The sequence below is a fragment of the Cibotium barometz genome, chromosome 10, assembly GCF_041138505.1.
Source record: "Cibotium barometz isolate CiBa-2024 chromosome 10, ASM4113850v1, whole genome shotgun sequence".
Taxonomy (NCBI): Eukaryota; Viridiplantae; Streptophyta; class Polypodiopsida; order Cyatheales; family Cibotiaceae; genus Cibotium; species Cibotium barometz.
This window is the reverse complement of record NC_141055.1, coordinates 12,455,959-12,476,721: the sequence shown is the minus strand read 5'-3', so window position 1 is coordinate 12,476,721 and position 20,763 is coordinate 12,455,959. Positions and strand designations below refer to the sequence as shown.

The window sequence follows — 20,763 nt, the reverse complement described above, 5'->3', positions numbered from 1 at the left end:
AAGGTAGTCAGGGAGAGACTGTGGTGGCGGCTATGGATTTGGGAGTGCCCACCTCTCATGCGGCTATGGTGGGACCTAGGAGAGTGGACTTGGCATGATCTTGCGGATCAGGAGGAGACTTTGGATGCTCCCTTCTTTGCATATACAACGCGGCCAGGCCGCAAGATCAAGATGCTTGAGCTAGATGGCACACTAGCAACAACAGCACATTGGTAGTCACAGGGCCTATCACAATGTTTCCTTTCAGATTTTTGGAAGAGGCTCTTGGACAGCTTTCTGCCTAGAAAGATCACACTCTTTCTTTGGTTGATGGCACAAAGGAGTTTGGCGGTTGGTACTTGGCTGGCAGTTGGAGGTTGGTTAGTGGCTTGTCCGGGTGCGGCCGGAGTCTCAGCGACATTGCCTCTGGGATTGCCCGAAGGCTCAGCAGATTTGGCAACGGCGGATTCTCCACATCTTTGCTATGGATAGGGCATCGACCCGGATCATCACTTGGGGCAGTGTCACTTGGGCCACAAAGGCTAGAGCGATCAGGGCTTATGAGGAGGATGGGGGGCTAGCCCTTCAGGTCTCTCACCATCGTATTGCAAAAATACCAATCACAGCCCCTCCTACAGGTGACTCGCAGCCAGGCTCATGCCAGAGGTGGGAGATTTACAGTAGCATCGCAACCTGGCACATTTGGCGTGCTAGATGCAGTGAGGCCATCGAGGGTACCCACACTCCGCCAACTGGGACCACCAGGAGCATATGGCTTCATATTATTCACACCCTCCGTGGTAAGTGGGGGAAGCTACACGGAGGTTCTAACCGCATGCACAAGTGGCGGGAAGCCTTCTTGAGACTTAGGACGCCTAGCCCTTTCCTCACAGATAGAGACGGTGACCCCATTTGGCACTACAAACCACCTGTGTGGTTGTTTCGAAATTCCTACACATCTAGGGCATGCTGGGCAAGCACCAGTAACAGACCTCCACTATTTGGTGGCCAGACCACCATGAAGAGAAACCCAAATAAAGGAGGAAATCTGTGGCTTCCTATAAGAATGCCACAATCTCCGCCAAAAAAACCTCTGAATGTCAGTCGACATGCCGTAAGATTCCCAATGGGGTCTAAGAGTAGGGACACTCTGAATGTGTCCCAAGATAAGATGTCTGGTATTCGGCACCGTATAACTGAAAAAAGGCATGCTTTTCAAAGGGTTACAAGCATCCTTCCACTGCCACTCACCGGGGTCCCAATGCAAATGTCTGATAGGGCAGCCACCATACAACCAAAGGCTAACACTCTCTTTGATCATCCCGGGGGGGGGGGTCAACAAAGACGTGCTTCCCTAACCTGCCAACAACTCTGAGTGGACGAATCTGGGGGCCCTCAATAAGGTCCTGCACGTCACATCTCTCCAGCTGCCATCCATCCTGTACAGAAAAAAAGACCGGTATATCATCCTCCCTAGGCAAGGGGAGACCCATAACCTCAAGAGGAACACTTGTCCCCCACAAAAACCCCAAACCAAGAATGATGACGGCCTTCCAAGAAAGATCCAGTAATCCAGTGGTTGGGAATGGCTGCATCAATCTGTGCAATCCTCCGGCTAGAGCCTCTCAAATGCTGCGTGAAATCCAATCTCTGTACCTCGGTGAGGCTTTGAAACCTCTTCCAAGCCAGCACTGTGGGGCATAGGGTCTCCTAGCCTGCCCAAAGAATATGCATAGCTGCCCCAAGAGGCCTACCATGCACATCTAAGATCAAATCATTCCACAGAATGGGTTGCCGGTTAACTTCCTCCGCCGAACGCGGGGAGATGTGTACCAAAAAACTCCTCAGGCAGTCCCAGGCCCGTAGGAGGGACCTAACCAAGGGGGATGAAGGGGAGCGGTGAAATGCATCCGAAAAAATAAAGCGTGAGCTGAGAGTCTAGTCACCTCCGCGAACAGAGACACACTTCGTGCTTTGCTGCATGAGAAAGTCCTTCCACGGCTCAGTGCTTGGAAGAAAGCCCCTAACAACCAGCTTACAAAGCAAAGCCAAGCGGTTGCTCCCCCTACATTAGGCGCATAGATATTCAAGATACCCAACTTCCGTCCCTCTTGCATAACCTTAATCCACTCTAGTCTAGTAGGTATGATAACACCATGGCCAATAACATGAGGCAAAAGTGATGTTGACACTAAAAGGAATACTCCACCTTTGGTCCCTTGTGCACAAGACCAAAAAGTGTGTCCAGAAGAATGTATGGGTATATGAGTTTGTGTATTTATTTTCGAAGCACAAACTTTGCTTTTGTTCCAAGACCAATTTATTATTCTTTCGAAGACGATAACAATCTCTATCGAACTTATGAACAACTTGACAAACAAGGATAAGTACTCTTCCATTGTTGTTTGTTTTGTGTTTAGCAAATATATTTTTTCGATAGGTGCTTACCCGTGTAGGTGTATACAAGGAGAAGAGTGAATTGTTTGGCTTTAGTTGTTTCAGGGAGACATTGCTAATGGATGAAAAGCATGGTATCTATGGTATACATGATTATCATACAGATTTATAGATCCCTTTCCTGGGATGTATTGGATTCATTAAGCACATGATAACTCATGGATTGAGAATTTTTCTTTATGTACCGATTTTACCACACTGAAACATATCCAATTTGTGCTCTTGCAGAAGCAACACATCCATATGGGTCCACCTGTAATGGTAGGGTGGAGCTGATCCTTAACAACACGCTTCCTTTTGCGCGTGGGAAGCCTCCCTAGACCCTGGACATTCCATGAGATAATCCTCATGGTAAAGAGGAGGCTTTGATTTCAGACCGAAACAACCGCTTGTTGGCCAGAGTCTAGCCCTGCCTCTCATTATGCTACAGAAGGGGGTAATCGTGGAGCAAAGTCCAATGTCAGCATGTTTGCACTCTGTCTTGGACTCTGCATAGTCTCTATATACGTGCACGATGCATGGGTGCCCTGCAGGACACCATGGCATATATCTTGCTGCACATCTTACAAGGCCTCATAAGATGGCAACGTGTCCTATGCATCCATACCAAGTGCATCTTGCATATTGTCCATACCAAGCAAGGAGAACTCAACCTAATCATTCTGCCTTGATGCAACATCCTTTCGTGAGGATGACTCTCCAAACTCATCACTCTGACCCAATACATCATCACTGCGTACATTGTCTTTGGGAAGGACCTCATCATGTGCCCTAGCCTTCCCACCTTAAGCGTGGCCATGAGAGATGACCCACCACTCCTAGGGAAAGGCTGGCCAAGGTAGAGCATTAGGTTGTGTCACTTGGGGAGCGCGTTTGCACCGCCTCCTACAACCCCTAGCCCTGGTGCAATCCCACACAAAGTGGCCCATCTAGTGATAGACCCGGCACTAGTCAGGTCCGCCTTGACGTCTCCATACATTGCTTCAAGGGACCATTAGGTCCCGAAAGTAGCACAAAATCCTCAAAGGGCTCACTGTCACAAGCAAACACCATAACTCTGGGAACAGCATCAGCCGAGGCAATGACTACCTGAGCAGTGCTGGGATGGTGGTCACCTGTAGGACCAGCCCAAAGGCTGCCCTAATGGCCTCCAACAATGGTCAATAAGCATGAGGAAGACTTGGGAATCTGAGTGTAATAGGGTAAACGGTTCCGGTCTTCTTCGACACAGTCGAAGTAGCTAGTGTAGGGTAGAAAGAAAATCTTCCTTAGGCCCAAGGGAAGGGACTGCCCTTGAGCACTTCTGAGGCTGCCCCTTTGCGTCAAAGTCTAGTTGGAGGAATCCTTTGCCAAAGTAGCCTTACATCTTTGTGGAGTAGGAAGGCAACACTGCTAGTACCCAATCATGGCCTAGATACAGGAGGGGTGAGAGCCAAATGTTTTTCCAATGAGTGTCATCTTTGAGTCTTTCTCAATTTCGGCGAAGAGGGTCACAAGCTCGTCTTGTGAGAACTGGATGGTTCGCCTGGCTGGCCGAAGCGGGTTGATTAGCCATGATGTTAATCGAAGAGAGAGGCTGACTTGAAACTTGTTTAAGAGTAATCCGTTCTTGAGTGAGGTGGAGGAAAGTGCAGCGAAGAGAAGGGAGGCGGAGGGGAAAGCAGGAAGAGGGTGGGGGCAAAAGAGGAGGCCCGACAGCGCAGGCAGCAGAGGAAAGTGGGCGCAGCAGGGTAGCGGGGAGGAAGCGCGGGAAATAGAGGCGGGGGCCGGGGGGGGGGGGGTGTAAACGCACAGAGGTGCATAGCGCTGAGGTACGGGGAGCTCACTGCCTTTCCACTTATGCTTTTTTTTTAACTCATGCTTTTTTTCCCCATTTGAACCTTCCTTCTCCAGACGGCCCACCACAATCACATTTGTACATCACATGTGTGCAACCATACCTGTACGTACTGCGCAGCCCATTACTCTGCGTCTGATTCTCTATTCACTTTCCAGATCACCTAAGCGACCTGTCCAGCCAACCTGCACTGCCTTGCCCCCTCTGCTTCTTACCCAGGCCCTTGCCGCATTGCGGAGGTGCCCTATATGCTAGGGTCTGGCCGCCCATTGGAAGGCCTTCTCGCCCTCCAGGCCTGGGTGCCGCTTTGGCTATGCTTGCCGGCCACTCTTGGCTGGTCTGGGTTGGCCGCTTTGGGTAGGTACCCCATGGCTGCACTTGCCTTGGTTATTCAAGCCACTCATGGCTGGTCTTAGGGTTGGCTATGGGCTGGTCCCAGGCCACCCTAACCCTCACGCTAAGCTGCCTCTGTCAGCGCTACACCATGGCTGCTCCAACTTCTATGCACACCATTGCCCTGCTTCTCCCTCTGTTGTTCACCCTTGAGCCTGCCCCCATCTCGGGTGAGCCTGTCTATGCTTGCCGGTCCTCTGCTTAGAGGTTCCTAGCCATAGATATGTTACTCGTAGTAAATTCCAGCACTACAAACCATTGCCTCCTTATCTTGCAGGTCTGCAGAAACATCACAAGGAAAAAAGCATAGCTTTTGTGGAATTTAGATCTGCTGTCCACCACGCACCAAGGGTTCTTTTTCTCCCTTTCTCTGACCTTTGCACATCCATGCTATCGTCCCATGGCTGTCTTGCCAAATTCAGCCTGTATGAGGGTACTATCTTGTACATCCTCCATGCCTCTGGTTCTAGCACTTATCAGATCTAGGCTCTCATACCAATGTAAGATCTCCACACAAACCACGCCCAAGGATCATTCGACCTAGAACCAAAACCCTAATGAGGTTTCATAGACCCGACATCGTATGCATCACATGACCGTGATAGATTGTGGCTAGCAACTCGCCACCCAACCATTGAGCCCTCCAAACTCACCCCCGAGCCTTCTTAGTAAGCTAGCATCCCATACCACTAGGCCGAACCACCCACCTTGCAGAGGTCTTGCACGCCCCCGGTAGCCCTCCTATCTATCCCGTGGATACCTCAATAACTCGTAAGTGACCCCAAAGTCACTTTTTCTTTTCCCGAAAAAATGATCATTCTATTCATTACTGAAAACGCCAAAGATGGCTACAAACGGGCCCTGTCCCATGGTGGGAGTAGAACATAGAAAACAGGGAGGGATGTGCTCTTCCTCTCTAGCTGGCCGCACTTAGAGGAAGGCTACCTCATACAACAATGGTGATCCAAAGTCACTCATATAGCAATAACCAGGCTATTATTTTCCCTTTCTTGATTTATAAGCTTTCTTGCTATATTTATAAGCTAGGGCATTATTAGCCCTAGGATATTAACTATAAGCTCTTAGCCAATCTAGACTTCATCCTACTAGCGCCGTTAGCTCACATGTAGACCCTCTATGTCCCCACATCCCAGCGAAGCCCTAACCCTAACCTACACAAGGAAAAAAGCGTAGCTTTTGTGCGCTTCAGAGCTGTTGTCCAACACGCACCAAGAATGACAATCGCTAGCTCTTCTATGATTTCCGGACAGAGCTTTCCCATCCATCCCACGAGCTACTTCACCCATTTAGAATATGGCCCCTTACAAGATGTTAAAGGCTTCTCTTCTTCATCATTTGATGAATCCACCTCTAGTGGAGTTGGTACTGCCCCTCGTGGTTGTCTACTCAGCTACTTCTTTGTTGAAGGATAGTGTGAACGGAGTCCTCTCCTCCACTTGGTGAGGCTGTTCCTCGAAACACCACGTCACGGGCTGACAATTATCTTCTTTGCCTCCGGGTCGTATAGTCAATAACCCTTTGACTCCATACTGTACCCCAAGAAGATACACTTTCTGCTATCCCACTTGGTTCTAGACGAGTTTGGAACATGCACAAAACAATTCACAACCAAATGTCTTGAAATACGCAACCGAGCGTTTCTTACCTGAACATGCTTCTTGAGGTGTCATGCCCTTCACCGCCTTTGTGTAACTCTTGTTAAGGATATGCACTTCAGTGTTAACTACCTCAGCCTAAAAAAAAATTGTAATCCTTTGCCTTTGAACATACTCTATGCCATCTCCAAAACTCTGCAATTCTTGTGCTCTACAACCTCATTTTGTTCTGGAGTATGAGCAACTGTCAAATCTCTCTTGATCCCATGCTCCTTGTAGTAGGCATTGAACTCACTTGGTGTGAATTCTCCTCCTCGATCTATTCAAGACTTCTTTAGAATCTTTCCTATCTCATTCTCTACCAAGTTCTACAATATTTTGAACTTTCCAAGTTCTGCAATATTTTGAACTTTCCAAAAGCTTCAACCTTATCCTAAAGAAAATACACCCACATCTTCCTACTAAAATTATCGATCAGTAACAAGAAGCAGGAAGAACCACCCAATGCAGTGGTTGGTATTTCACCACAGTGATTTGCATGTACAATCTCTAGAGGAGTATTTGCATGATTCTTGCTTTCCTGTGGAAATGCATGCCAATGCTGCTTGCCCACCATCATACAAGTTTCACACACATCTAACATCTTTGAAGATGCTGGTAGATGTGCCACAATCCTAGACCTTTGCATCTCTTTTAAGACTACAAAGCTTGGATGCCCAAATATCTCATACCATAGCCTTCTTGTCCCGACATCAGCTCGGTCTATAAAAGCCGAAAACTCATACAAGTTGTTGCACCGGATTCCTTTCCCAACAATGACATTGCCGCTAGCATCTGTGATGACTACACCAGCCTTATCGAAGAGAACCTTCAAGTCACACTCAACTATGGCCGCAATAGACATTATATTCCTCTTGATGTCTGACACATAAAGGGCATCCGATACCATTGCTAGAAACAAAAGAAATGATACTTGAACCCTTGGTTGGATATTTGGTGTTGTTTTCGACCGCTACCAGAATGGACTCCCCCACAGGCTTGAGGGTGGTATACCAGCCTTTATGGCTGGTCATATGTCGGGATGCTCCATTGTCTTGATGATCCATGAACTATCAGATGCTAAAGAATGTTCTGTTTTTGCACAGATTTCTTCTATTGCCACAAATAGCTCCAATTCCACTTCAGCACTGTTCCCGGACTCCTTCCCAGGCTTCAAAGTGCCATTCTTCTCATCTGCCTTCTTTAGTCTACATGCTTTGACCACGTGACCAAGCTTGTCGTAGTAGAAACACTTTGCCTTAGATTTCTTGTTCTTTTTAGATGCACTGAGGTTACTGGAGCCCTTCCCCTTGACTTTTTTTTGCATTTGCGGAGAATGCCGTGTTGCTACCATCTATGGCTCTCAAACGTATCTCCTTCACTAGCATTGCATCGAACTCCTCAAAGGTAAGAGGCAGGTTGCGCACTTGAGTGCTCTGTGTGGTCACCAAGCTATCATACTTTAGGGGCAACACTCTGATGCACCTGTGTACCAGTTCTTTATTGGTATTAGTGATTCCCATTGCCGCCATCTGATCTTGCACACTCTTAATCTGCGATATAAAGTGCTCTTCTGCTTCTCCATCAAAATGCCTTTCTATTACAAGACCGTTCTCAAGGTTTTGAATCCTTGTCTCTAATTCCCTATTTCATACTGGTTCTTTAGAACTTGCCATGCTTTGGAAGCTGTGGCAGTATGTTGAATTAGGGTCATCACCGAATCAGTGACACTTGTGATGATGGCACAAAGTGTATCTGCATTCCTTCGGCTCTCCATGCCAAAAGCGAGAACAAGATTTGGCGGTATGGTCTATAGTGGGTCCGTTGGATCAGGAGTAGGGCGCAGCTTTGCATCAACCCTTGTTGTGGTTTTACTCATATGAATCAAGAATGGACCTAATCTTGAACTTTCAAAGAGTGTAATTTGTCCCATCCAACTTCCCATCACCAAAAGATGGAGGGCCGGCACGAGCGATTGCGTTATTTGCAGGTTGGGCCACCTCTCCAAATTTGCCTTCAAATAGCAAACTGCCAAAAACAAGCTTTGCCCAGAGCCTATGTTGTGATACCATGTAAGAATACACAATAGTGGAAGTTGGATCAACACAAAACAAAGCACTGAATTGCAAAAAGAAGTAAAGAGTACACAATATTACAGCTTGCAAAAACTTGATTACAAACTCCTTGCATCTTCTAACCCGTGTGCTCTGGGTACGGAGCTTTGATGGCGATCTGGAAATGTGGATGGAGGATGTCTTGATTACAAGAGTGCTTGAACACAATGAACTCGATAATGAACTAAGTCTACCAAACTAGTCTACATATAGCACCCAAGGTCAGCATGGACATAGGTCGGCCACGTTGGCCATGTTAGCCAACCCACGACTTGGTCCAAAATGACCAACCAACCACATCATCCAACTAGGACTATATTAGACTACAACCAAGTCCCGTAGGTACTTATGCCCAACTCCCATGGCCATATCAGACCATCTGGACCCTCAAACAAGCCCCGCGACCTGAGAATAGCGTGTCCTCAATTTGTTGTCTCCAGTACTCACTAATGTGGCGGTCACATAGCCCGCACAAGCATGCATCCTACTTGGCAGAGTGCCAAGTCTACATAAGCCATATCCTAACCATTTGGCCACTATCCAGTGTCTACATAAGCCATATCCTAACCATTTGGCCACTATCCAGTGTCTAAACTGGGAACTGCGCAGATATTGGCATAGACTTTGGCACTCATATAGAAGGAGCCAGATCTCTCATTTCTTTTGGTTATTCTTACACGGTGGTCTCCCCACCAATCAGTGGAGATCGGTTTTCGGTGTAGCACCTTCCTGTCCTAGGTGTGTAGCAGATTCTAAGACTGTACAACATTGTTTATGGGGATGCAGCACTGCACAGCAAATTTGGGGTTCTGTAGCCCAACTTATGGGCAAATTGAGTGGCCGAGCCATGCATGTGACTTGGGGGGCAATTGCTTGGCTCTCCCAGTTCGGTCCGTAGCTTTTTTATGAGGGTAGTGGTACAGATTCTGCTATTTTCATTCATAGAGATATTGCCCAGCATGGTTTATTGCAGGATGTTCCTCACTTTGATTATACACTCCCCAGACAGAGGATTCACACCAGTTGGGAGATTGTTGCCAATATTACAGCATGGCAGATCTGGAGAGCTAGATGCACGGAGGCTATTGAGGGTGTCCAAATTTTTGGGTCTCAGTGCATTAGTACAAAATGGGGTGATATCATCCATACTCTTACGGCTACTTGGGCTCACATTCAGGGGCCCTCTCGTTCTGCGCAGGCGAAGCGCGTGATATTTATGTGGGAGTGGGACCATGGCATCTTCTTTTCCTCTAGTACCACAGGTCTTATATGACATCATGATGCTCTTCACTGGTTGAAATCACCTTACATATTGTGGTGATTCTATTCTTTTCCGGCTTATAGCTGTGATTGTTGTATGTTTTTCTCATACTTAATAGAAGTCTCTTTCTGAAAAAAAAAAAAAACTGGAAACTGTCGGGTGCCCGGTGCTCACCACAATGGCTACTCTTCATAAAGGGAGCCTTACAAAATAGAGCACATCTGTCACCCACAAAAACAACACGAGGGTGGAGCATTGAGAAAATGCTTTTCTTTTTTTTTCCTTTTTTTCTTTTTTTTCAGAAAGGAGACTTCTATAAAGTATGAAAATTTTTACAAAATGGAGATTTTTTTTTTCAGAAAGGAGACTTCTATTAAGTATGAAAAAGTTTTACAAAATGGAGATTTCACACCAAGCAAGGTGGAGATCTCAACCAATCAGGAACCTGTGCTGCCAATAGGGTCCCGAATGAGAGGATGTGAAAAAGATACCAATGTCCCACTCTCTCATAAACTGGGCGCACTTCCTCTTCTCGCAGCCCTCGAAGATCCCTAGATTCGGGCCCAGGTAGCCATAATGGTGTGAATAATATCACTCCAAATCCTGCAAAGACAATGAGAAACATGTTGGAAATAAGTGCACACTAAGTGTACTATTTCTCTAGTCGAGTTTCAGATGAGTCTTTGTGTCTTGAGTCTAGTGCCATGTGGTACCTCTACATTTATCCCATAAGTGAGTCTACTCAATCTTGTACTTCTCACCTATAAATTGTAGGTGTCACATCAATAATCAATCAATCTTGTGGCTTGTCTACACTCATCTCAAGGTAACTCTTTGTCTTTCATTTGTGTTCTTGTTTCATTTCTAGTCTGCTCTTGCTTTCATATTTTCTACATGGTATCAGAGCCATGGTTTTAGGGTTTCCCTGTTTTTCCTATGAGCTTTCGCCATTCTCTCCAAGCTGTCCCACTCAATTCAGCGCAGCCCGCTGGTGTTTGCTTGGTTCAATTCTCTCTCTCGTTTTGATCTGTTCGGTGCAAAGCCTCCATCGCCATGGACCTCAGGACACGGAAGGCACGCGCTCAAACACATGGGCCTCTCTCTGTGGCATGCACCAACCTCTCTCTCTCTCTATCAAGCGATGGCGAATCAAGAAACCCCTACTACTGTCGGGACAGTGGAAGGAGGAGCTCCGACATCAGCGTTAGCGTCCTCACGGGCAGCTGCTGGCGCCTTTCTGGGCCGCATCTCAGAGACTTGGCAGCACACCGTCTCGCAGAGCCGGCCATGGCGGGAGCTCGTGGACCGCTCATCCTTCACCAAGCCAAACTCTCAGGCCGAAGCAGGCAGCCGGATCCGCAAGAACGGCGCCCACTTCCGCCTCAATTACGCCCTTCTCTTTACTGCGGTACTCGCCTTAACCCTAATCTCTAATCCTGTCTCTCTTTTCCTGCTCTGTGGCCTCCTTGCAGCTTGGGTCTTCGCCTACCTCATCAGAACCACTCCCCTCATCCTCTTCAACAGAACTTTCAGTGAAAGGGAAGTCAATGTCGGATCTGTTCTCATCTCTGCTGCCATGTTAGGGTTTGCAATCATCTGCATCCACGCCACTCTCTTCTTCATCAACATGTGGGTTAGCTGTCCATTGGACCAGCCAGACCTGCAGCAGCAAATCTAAAGCAAAAATCAAGTATCTCTCTATCTTGTACGGGATTAGACATTGCCAAATATGGTAAGACCTTCCCATCTCTCTCTCATATTTGTCTATGCTTTCATGCTATCTACCACCATTGATCACCAATGATGTAGATCATGGGGTAATGTCATGTTTATTTGTCTACATGGACTTATCTTGTCCCTATTGATCTACCACCATTGATCACCAATGATGTAGATCATGGGGTAATGTCATGTTTATTTGTCTACATGGACTTATCTTGTCCCTATCCAAGAGGCACCCCTGCATTACCCACTCTAGCAGGAGGATTGCCCTTGAGGAGGGATTATCTATCTAGGTCCATCTCTCTATCTATCTACAATCAGTCAGTCTCTCTGTCTATGTGTCTATCCTGTGTGTCTATCCTGTCACATGTCTTTGACACTCTATCTATCAGTCTATATGCCTCTCTTTTTGTGGATTATCTATCTAGGTCCATCTCTCTATCTATCTACAATCAGTCAGTCTCTCTGTCTATGTATCTATCCTGTGTGTCTATCCTGTCACATGTCTTTGACACTCTATCTATCAGTCTATATGCCTCTCTTTTGTGGATTAGCTACCCACATTTCTCTTGGCATTTTCTGTCTATGTCCCCATTTATCTTCTATCTGCCAGACTCTCTCATGTCTATCTGACATTCTCTCTCTCTGTGGGACCACTCTACTGGCTGATTGTCTCTCTCTCTGTCTGTCTATGATCCACTCTTGTCCCTACCCTTGTGGACCCATATGAGGATATCACTTGAGGAGGGGTGTCCCAGGATCTTTTGTCTCTCATGTCTTGTCTCTCAGTCTATCAGTCTTTATGTCTGTCTTCTAGTCTTGTCCATCTTGTCTTCTAGCTTGTCTCTCAATCCTTGTCTAGTCTCTCTGTCTTGGTCTTATCTTTTGTCATGTCATAGTCTTGTATTTTGTCTTCCTCCTAGTGTCCACTTAAGGAGGGTGTTGGAAATAAGTGCACACTAAGTGTACTATTTCTCTAGTCTAGTTTCAGATAAGTCTTTGTGTCTTGAGTCTAGTGCCATGTGGTACCTCCACATTTATCCCATAAGTGAGTCTACTCAATCTTGTACTTCTCACCTATAAATTGTAGGTGTCACATCAATAATCAATCAATCTTGTGGCTTGTCTACACTCATCTCAAGGTAACTCTTTGTCTTTGATTTGTGTTCTTGTTTCATTTCTAGTCTGCTCTTGCTTTCATATTTTCTACAAAACAAGAATGGGAGTGCCCTCAATGGCCTCAATGCATCTAGCCTTACAGATATTCCAGGCTGAGAAGTTAGCAATAATCTCCCAAGAACTGTCTAACCTCTGTGCTGGAGGGACAAAGTGTGAAAGTGGCAAATCCTGAAGACAACACAGCCGAGCAACTCCTTGCCTAACCATAATGCCCAAGCTCCTGTCAGTCCCCTCGATCCTCAGCTGAGGCCCAGACTATGTCAACCAAATGATAGAACCAAAAGAAATGATAGCATCTCTCTTAATCCTACCAAAGAGGTATGCAATTGTAGACCAAACCCTCTGTGCTTCCCTGCATTCCCATAAACAATGGTAAACTGACTCCAAAACTCCTGCACATCTAGGGCATGCTGGGCAAGCACCAGTAACAGACCTCCATTGATTGGTGGCCAGACCACCATGAAGGGAAACCCAGATAAAGGAGGAAATATGTGGCTTCCTATAAGAGTGCCACAATCTCCGCCAAAATGTCCTCTGAATGTCAATCGAAATGCCGTAAGACTCCTAATGGGGTCTAAGAGTAGGGACACTCTGAATGTGTCCCAAGATAAGATGTCAGGCTTTCCGCAACGTATAACTGAAATAAGGCATGCTTTTCAAAGGATTACAAGCATCCTTCCACTCCCACTCACCGGGGTCCCAAGGCAAATGTCTGATAGGACAGCCACCATACAACCAAAGGCTAATACTGTCTGTGATCATCCCTGAGGGGGGGGTCAACAAAGACATGCTTCCCTAACCTGCCAACAACTCTGACTGGACGAAGCTGGGGGGCCTCAATAAGGTCCTGCACATCACATCTCTCTAGCTGCCATCCATCCTGTATAGAAAAAAAGACCGGTACATCATCCTCCCTAGGCAAGGAGATACCCATAACCTGAAGAGGAACACCTGTCCCAGAGAAAACCCCAAACCAAGAATGATGACAACCTTCCAAAAAAGATCGAGTAATCCAGTGGTTGGGAATGGATTCATCAATCTCTGCAATCCTCCCGCTAGAACCTCTCAAATGTTGCGTGATATCCAATCTCTGCACCTCGGTAAGGCTCTGAAACCTCTTCCAAGCCAGCACAGTGGGGCATAGGGTCTCCCAGCCGGCCCAAAGAATATGCATAGCTGCCCCAAGAGGCCTACCATGCACATCTAAGATCAAATGATTCCATAGAATGGGCTGCCGGTTAGATTCCTCTGTTGAACGCGGGGGGATGTGTACCAAAAAACTCCTCAGGCTGTCCCAAGCCCGTAGGAGGGACCCAACCAGTGGGGACGAAGGGAGCGGTGAACTGCATCTGAAAAAATAAAGCGTGAGCTGAGAGTTCAGTCACCTCCGCGAACAGGGACACACTTCGTGATCTGCTGCATGAGAAAGTCCTTCCACGGCTCAGTGCTTGTGCCTGGAGGAAAGCCCCTAACCACAAGCTTCCAGAGCAAAGCCTTACATTGCACCTCGGGGTCAATGATATTCAATCCCCCTTCCTTCTTAGGCCTGATAATGGTTTCCCAAGTAATTCTGGCCCTGGTGTGTGCATTTCCATCAAGCCCTGACCAAAGAAAGTTTCGAATAAGGCGACGAAGCTGGCCAATGCAGCCCTTATGAAAAATCCAACATGAAGCAATAAACCAAGATGTGGCTAGCAAAACTTGGTTAACCACCAAAGCTCTAGAGGCCAAGTCGAGCTTCCTCCTACTCCAGTGATGAAGTTTGCTTTTAATGCTTAAGAGCACTGGAACAAACTGTTGTGCAGGGGAGATGTCAACGCCCACCTGACAACCAAGGTATCTGGCAATCCTCTCTCAATCCAAGTAAAACCAACATCTGTATCCCAATCTGCAAGAGCAGAATCACTAATCCAAAAGGCAACTGATTTATGCCAATTGATAGTAGCTCCTGCTGCCAAACAAAAGGCCTCCAAGGCTGTCTGGAAAGCACATAAACAAGCATGTGAAGCCTCAAGGAACAATGCCGTATCATCTGCTAACTCAGAGTCCAAAAACTCTTCCTTCGTGCATAAAGGCAGCTGAGACCCACAACACCGGGGGGGGGGGGGGGGGGGGGGGGGGGGGGGGGGCAGCCCGAAGAAATCTGCTCATAGCCTCAGCTACAATGAGGTAAAGTAAAGGGGAGAGGGGACAGCCCTGCCTCACCGAACGGGAAATCCGAAAACGCTCCCCACGCCCCCCACAAGCTAAGACAGCGCTATGAGCCTCCCTGTATAGGAAGGACACCTCTCTGATCTAGTTTTGGGAAAACCCCATATGTGCCATAGTGCCCTCCAAAAAATCCCAATCCACTCTGTCATAAGCTTTTTCAAAATCAAGCGAAAGAATGGCAAGAGGCTTGCTGACTAGACTTTGCCCACTTGATAGCTTGCTAGAAAGAAAAGATGTTATCAAATATACTCTTTCCTTGGAGGAACCCATTCTGTGTATCATGGATAGTCCTTTGGAGAATCGGTTGCAACCTTATACTCAAGGCTTTAGCTAAGATCTTATATGCAAATTCAAGGAAGAGTGATCGGCCTCCATTTTTTAATGTCAGTCTTGTCCCCACTCTTGGGGATAAGGTGAATCAACCCCTCCGCGAGGTAAGGCGGCATCATGCCCGACAACCACATTTCCTGAAGGGCAACAATGATAGCATCTCCAATATGATCCCAAAAAAGAATAAAGAAAGCGGGAGAAAGACCATCATCCCTTGGGAATGAACCACTGGAAAGAGCATGTAGAGCGTGAAGGAATTCATCCTTCGAGAAAGGGGCATCCAGGGAAGAACACACAGCATCTGTAATGAGCTTGGGCATGCACTCCTAGACTTTCTGCCGTGCCACATCTCTTGGAGGAGAGGGCACCTCTGCAGTCAGCAAAGACCGATAAAAATCTGAAGCAATTACCCTTACCTTGTCAGGCTCAATCTGAACCTCACCTTGTGAATCCTGCAAATACCTCACATAATCCCTGCTATGGGAAGGCCTATGTGCTGAAAAAAACTCTTTGTTGCATCTGCCACCCATCTGAGTCCAAAAAGCCTCGTTCACATGAAACGCGAACTCAGCCCTCCTGTCCATGGCCAACTGCAGCTCTGCTCTAACTATGGTCAAGAGGTCTGTAATCCAAGACGCATGTGGATGCTTTTCACGTTCCTTCTGAAGAGCAACAATCCTATGCCTAATAGCTCTCTCCTTGTCCAGAGCCTCCTTCTTCTTGGACAAGGTAGCGCTATGATAACGATGGCTGGTCCTCTCAAGAGCCAACGGAATATTATGACGAGGATCAGGACCATCACAAGATCTCCATATCTCTTTGATTTCAAGGGAGATGTCAGCATCTAGATAAAGAGAGTCAGGGATACGGACACGTGGAGAGAGGCCGAGTGAGCCACAGGCTCCCTAAGACACAAAATGACGGGGAGAGGCCGAGTGAGCCACAGGCTCCCTAAGACACAAAATGACGGGGAAATGATTGGATTTGGTGGTGCCAGGCATAATAGCAGTGGTGCCTCCTCTGTCCAGGGACCAATCATCCACATAAAATCTGTCCAGACGTGCAAAGATGCTCTCAACCCCGCTCCTGCGGGCGGTTATGCCAAGAGAAAGATAAGGAATTTGGCCTTCTCTAGAAGTCATCCTCAGTCAGCAATCCTTGCCAAAGAAAGAGAGTGTGAACCTCTCCCATGAGGCTTGCTCCAAAGGGTGTAAACCCCCTTCGCGTCCACCCTTCTTGTCAGCCTTTCACCTTTGACGTTAGGTGCATAAATATTCAAGATTCCCAATTTCTGACCCTCATGCATGATCAAGATCCACTACGCTCTAGCAGGGATGATAACACCATGCCTAATAACATGAGGCATAACAGATGCTGCCACTGAAATGCAAACACCCCCTCTTGTCCCAACAGCCGAGGACCAGAAGGTGTGGCCAGAAAGCATCTTACCAGTTTTGCCACACTGAGATCTATCCAATTTGTGTTCGTGCAACAAAAGTATATCCACAGACCCTCCTGTAACAGCAGCGTGAAGTTCATCCTTCAGAAGGCACTTCCTACCACGGGCGGGAAACCCAAGGCCCTGAACATTCCATGAGATGATTCTCATGGAAGAGAAGAGGGTTTGAGCCCCGATCTAAGAAGACGATGGGTAGCTTGAGGACGCCTCTCATAATGCTGGAGGACAGGATAATCCACCAGGGAAAGTCCACTGACATGCCCTTGTCCGGGGCCCTGCATAGTACCTGCATATGTATGAGAAACTTGTGCGCCTTGCGGAGCATCAAGGGCAATGGCATCATGCTCAAAATCCTGCAATACATGATCCCCACTCCGCTGAGCATCCTGCATATCGCCCCTCCAAGTAGAGAGGACTCAACAAAATCATCCTGATTTGATATACAATCTCCCTGCAAAGAAGCATGAGCTGATACATCCCTCTGCCCAAAAACATCATCTATCTGAGGTGCAAGATCCGAGGTCTTCCCATCAATCGCACCAAGGGGGCGGGCATGAGAGACAGCTCGCCACACTTGGCGGACTATAGAACGGGAAGGATCCAAGGGAGGTAGCGCCTGAGAAGCACGCTTGCAAGGCCTCCTGCGACCCTGAGCCCGAGGGCAATCTCGAGCAAAGTGACCCTGTTGGTGACAAACCCGACACTAATCGGGTTTACCTGCAATCTCCATACGTTGCTTCAAAAGACCACTAGGGCCCGGAAGCAAAACACAGTCCTCAAAAAGCTCACAGTCACGGGCAAGTACCATGACCCTGGGGACAGCATCCGTCGAGGAAGTAACCACCTGGGCAGAAGATGTCGGCAAAGCGTGGAGGGGAGGCACTTGAAGAACCAGCCCAAAGGTGGACCCGATGGCCTCTAGCATAGGCCCCGATACGCACGAGGGGACCTGGGAATCTCAGAGTAATCGGGAAATGGTTTTGGTCTTCCTCAACAGGGTCAAAATAGCGGGAGTAGGGAAGAAAAAAAACCTTCCTCGGGCCCAATGGCAAAGGGCTGCCCTTCAAAACCTCTAAGACTGCGTCCTCGGAATCAAAATCCACTTGGAAGAAACCTCTTCCAAGCAACCTGACATCCCGAAAGTGTGGAGCGATGTCGGAAGGCAGGCAGCAGGAGAGAGAGCGAAGGGGGGCGAGGCAGGCAGCGGGAGGGGTGGACGTAGCGGGAGGAGGGGGGCGCAGCGGGAGAGGAGAGAGAAAGGGGCAGTGGGAGGGGGGGGCGCAGCGGGAGAGAGAGCGAGAGAGAGAGAGAGAGAGAGAGAGAGAGAGAGAGGGGGGGGGGGCACAGCAGGAAGGGGGGGGGGCGCAGCGGGAGAGGAGGGAGAGAGAGAAATGAAATGTTATATTAACGTCTTCAAAAGGCCATAATGACCTATGAGACCAAAAGTTACATCATGGTGGATCTGATACAATGTCTGGATAAAAAAACCCAGAAAATGAAAAATAAAGATGATACTACTGGCACCTAGAAAATGAAACTGGAACTGGAATATAGTGAGGGGAGGGTACGCTATGGAGGTGAGTGGAATATAGTGAGGGGATACAATATCATGTGGGACGGAGGGGTACACTATGGAGGTGCCTCCAGAGAGAGAGAGAGAGAGAGAGAGAGAGAGAGAGAGAGAGAGAGAGAAGGGGAGGAGCCTCCTATAAGTTTCATTACTTTATTTTGAATTCAAAAAAATACACTTGACCATGCTAAAAAGGACCTTAACTCAAGGAGTATCACTAAGGATCCAAGACAAGACAGAAAAAAGCAGGCAGCTAGATAAGATCTACCCATGATAGTATTCCAAGGTAGTCACTTACAGTCAAGCCCTCACAATTGGTTTTCAAACAAACAGTCTCGTTTAGAGCTTCGCCCCTCCCATCATCATTCAGCAAACGCCTGCTTCACAAAAAAAGTCCAGATCTTGATGTTTAGTGCTTTCTCTTAAATTAGGAACAACAAAACTCAAAACGCTGCAAGCTACACTGTAAACCTGTGAAGCATGAGCGCTAGTTGCCCATTCTCAATGCTTGTGCCACCTACAGCACGATCTACTAACACTGAGAACTCGCTTTTTGAATCTTTTAAGAACATTCCAAGGGTTATCTGCACATGGACATTGGAAGGAAAACGATAAAAATGTGAGGCTTAAAAAGTTTAGGGTTTAGGGTTTAGGAGAAACAAAGACTCCTATCCAAGCATATCAATGGTTACAAATGCTCACAGGGTAGTAGTTGCCAGCCACTGGCTCATTAACTTGCAGGGTTTAACGTTTAGGAGAAACAAAGACTCCTATCCAAGCATATCAATGGTTACAAATGCTCACAGGGTAGTAGTTGCCAGCCACAGGCTCATTAACTTGCAGGTTCCAGTCTGTTCTATAGTTTCTAACCTACAAAGACCAAACACATGGAACATTGTTAGTGGCTCAACCATTGTGCATGCCCTTCCACCTTTTCTTGGTCTTGACTTACTCTCTTAATAAAATCCCGGCCATTCGAATCTGTGTAAAATATGTCTTTGCTCTCAACATCGGTTGTAAAGCGTACAATTACATCTTTCCCAACAGCATCTTCAATGGGGATCGGACCTATCTGCAGAGATACATGAGCACCTGTTAACAAGTAGAATGATTTTATTTATAGTATGTCTCTCAATAAGACCCAAATTTTGGAAGGACAAAGGTGTCTGAATGTAAAGTTACCACAAATTCCACCTCAATATGTTCTTTCCCCTTGTATAACCTGGTTACCTTAATTGTACAAACACAGCGTTCCATTTGGTTAGAAAAATCTTAATGCACAAAATTCTGACCCTCAAACCCTTCAGACACTCCGATGAAATGAATTCAAGCATTGCATCAGAAAAATGAAGACCACTCAACAACATTTCAAATGACCCTTAGGAGGAACCCATGGCAGCCACCAGGGTTGTCAAAACCTTCAGAAACATGCAAAGAATATGGGTGTATGCCTGTACTTATGTACACACATGCACACACACACACACACATACATACAATCAATATGTGCAGTAGGTATGCATGTTTGTCTATGTATGTATGTGTGTCTTGGTCTGGCCGCCCTCCGGATCCGGGCAACTCGCTTCGTCAGTAGAGTCTACACTGGAATCCGGTCTTTGATTCCCTTTGGTGCTTTTTCAGCCTTGTAAGGCTTATTTTCTGCATCACTTGGGCATTTCTTTGGTGGATGATGTAGTGGATGACAATGGCTGCACACTCTTTTCCACAGGCATGTACACGGTTTCATCTGGGGATGCATCACCGGCCTATATGGCATGCTATCGCTGAGTTGCTACAGCCTTTCTAGCCGGTGCCACACCTGTTTTCTCCTCTTCCACTGCTGGATTGGATGTTTGATCGGGGGCTATCAGGTTATTCCACTCTCTCTTTTGCCGATCTGTCTCCCAAAAAAGCCTATCGTCTTCTTCTTCCGCAACCATGGATTCAGGAGCATGGCAATCATTTCTAGCATTTGGATAGGCCGCCTGGGTGGTGGAAAACATGTCTTCATCGTATATGGAAAAGTAAGCTTCTCCTCAAGCAGCGGGTCTTTCTATGGCGATGTCTGATGGGGGCCCTTCCAGTGAGTGTCCTTCTGGTTGCCGTATTGTCTCCTCAGTTTGCCCTACTTGTTCACATCTGCACGAGACGGTCCTGCATCTTCTCAGGGCTTATCCTACCGCTCCGGATTTCTTGGCTCATTTGACAACTCTTCTCCATGCCCGGTTTCCCATCCTTTCCTTTGGCATGTACTTTTGGCTTTTTGGTAGATATCCCTCCACCCCCGATTATGCTCTCTTTTTTCGTGGTGCCGTTATTGGGCCTTATGGAGTTTATACCATGCCCACAACACTTAGTTGTTTGGGCACACTTCGGCGGATGTCTTTGCGTTTTTCAGATTCTCCTTGCTCCAGTCTCTCCAAGATGCCCACTTTCTGGAGACCTTTCCATAGCCCAGTTGGAAGTGTTTTATCACTGTTTCTAGTTTTCCGTAGTAGCTGCTCCATGTTGGGGCAGCTATGAATGTACATTGCATTTCCATAATGAAAGAGTGGTTTTCATCCCAAAAAAAAAAAAAGAGTGTGCAAGACTTAAA

At 47.2% G+C, this 20,763-nt stretch overlaps 1 protein-coding gene across 1 annotated transcript in view; it reads right to left on the bottom strand.

The window, feature by feature from the left end:
- Positions 1 to 20,763, bottom strand: part of LOC147634561 (alpha-mannosidase At3g26720-like) — a 188,564-nt gene that overhangs the window by 17,819 nt on the left and 149,982 nt on the right. Inside the window, exons 21-25 of the mRNA XM_086803267.1 lie at positions 19,350 to 19,397; positions 19,120 to 19,239; positions 18,972 to 19,037; positions 18,639 to 18,751; positions 18,466 to 18,544 (exon numbers count right to left, since the gene is read on the bottom strand). Coding sequence (XP_086659393.1) covers positions 18,466 to 18,544; positions 18,639 to 18,751; positions 18,972 to 19,037; positions 19,120 to 19,239; positions 19,350 to 19,397 — 426 coding nt within the window. The remainder of the gene's footprint in view (positions 1 to 18,465; positions 18,545 to 18,638; positions 18,752 to 18,971; positions 19,038 to 19,119; positions 19,240 to 19,349; positions 19,398 to 20,763) is intronic.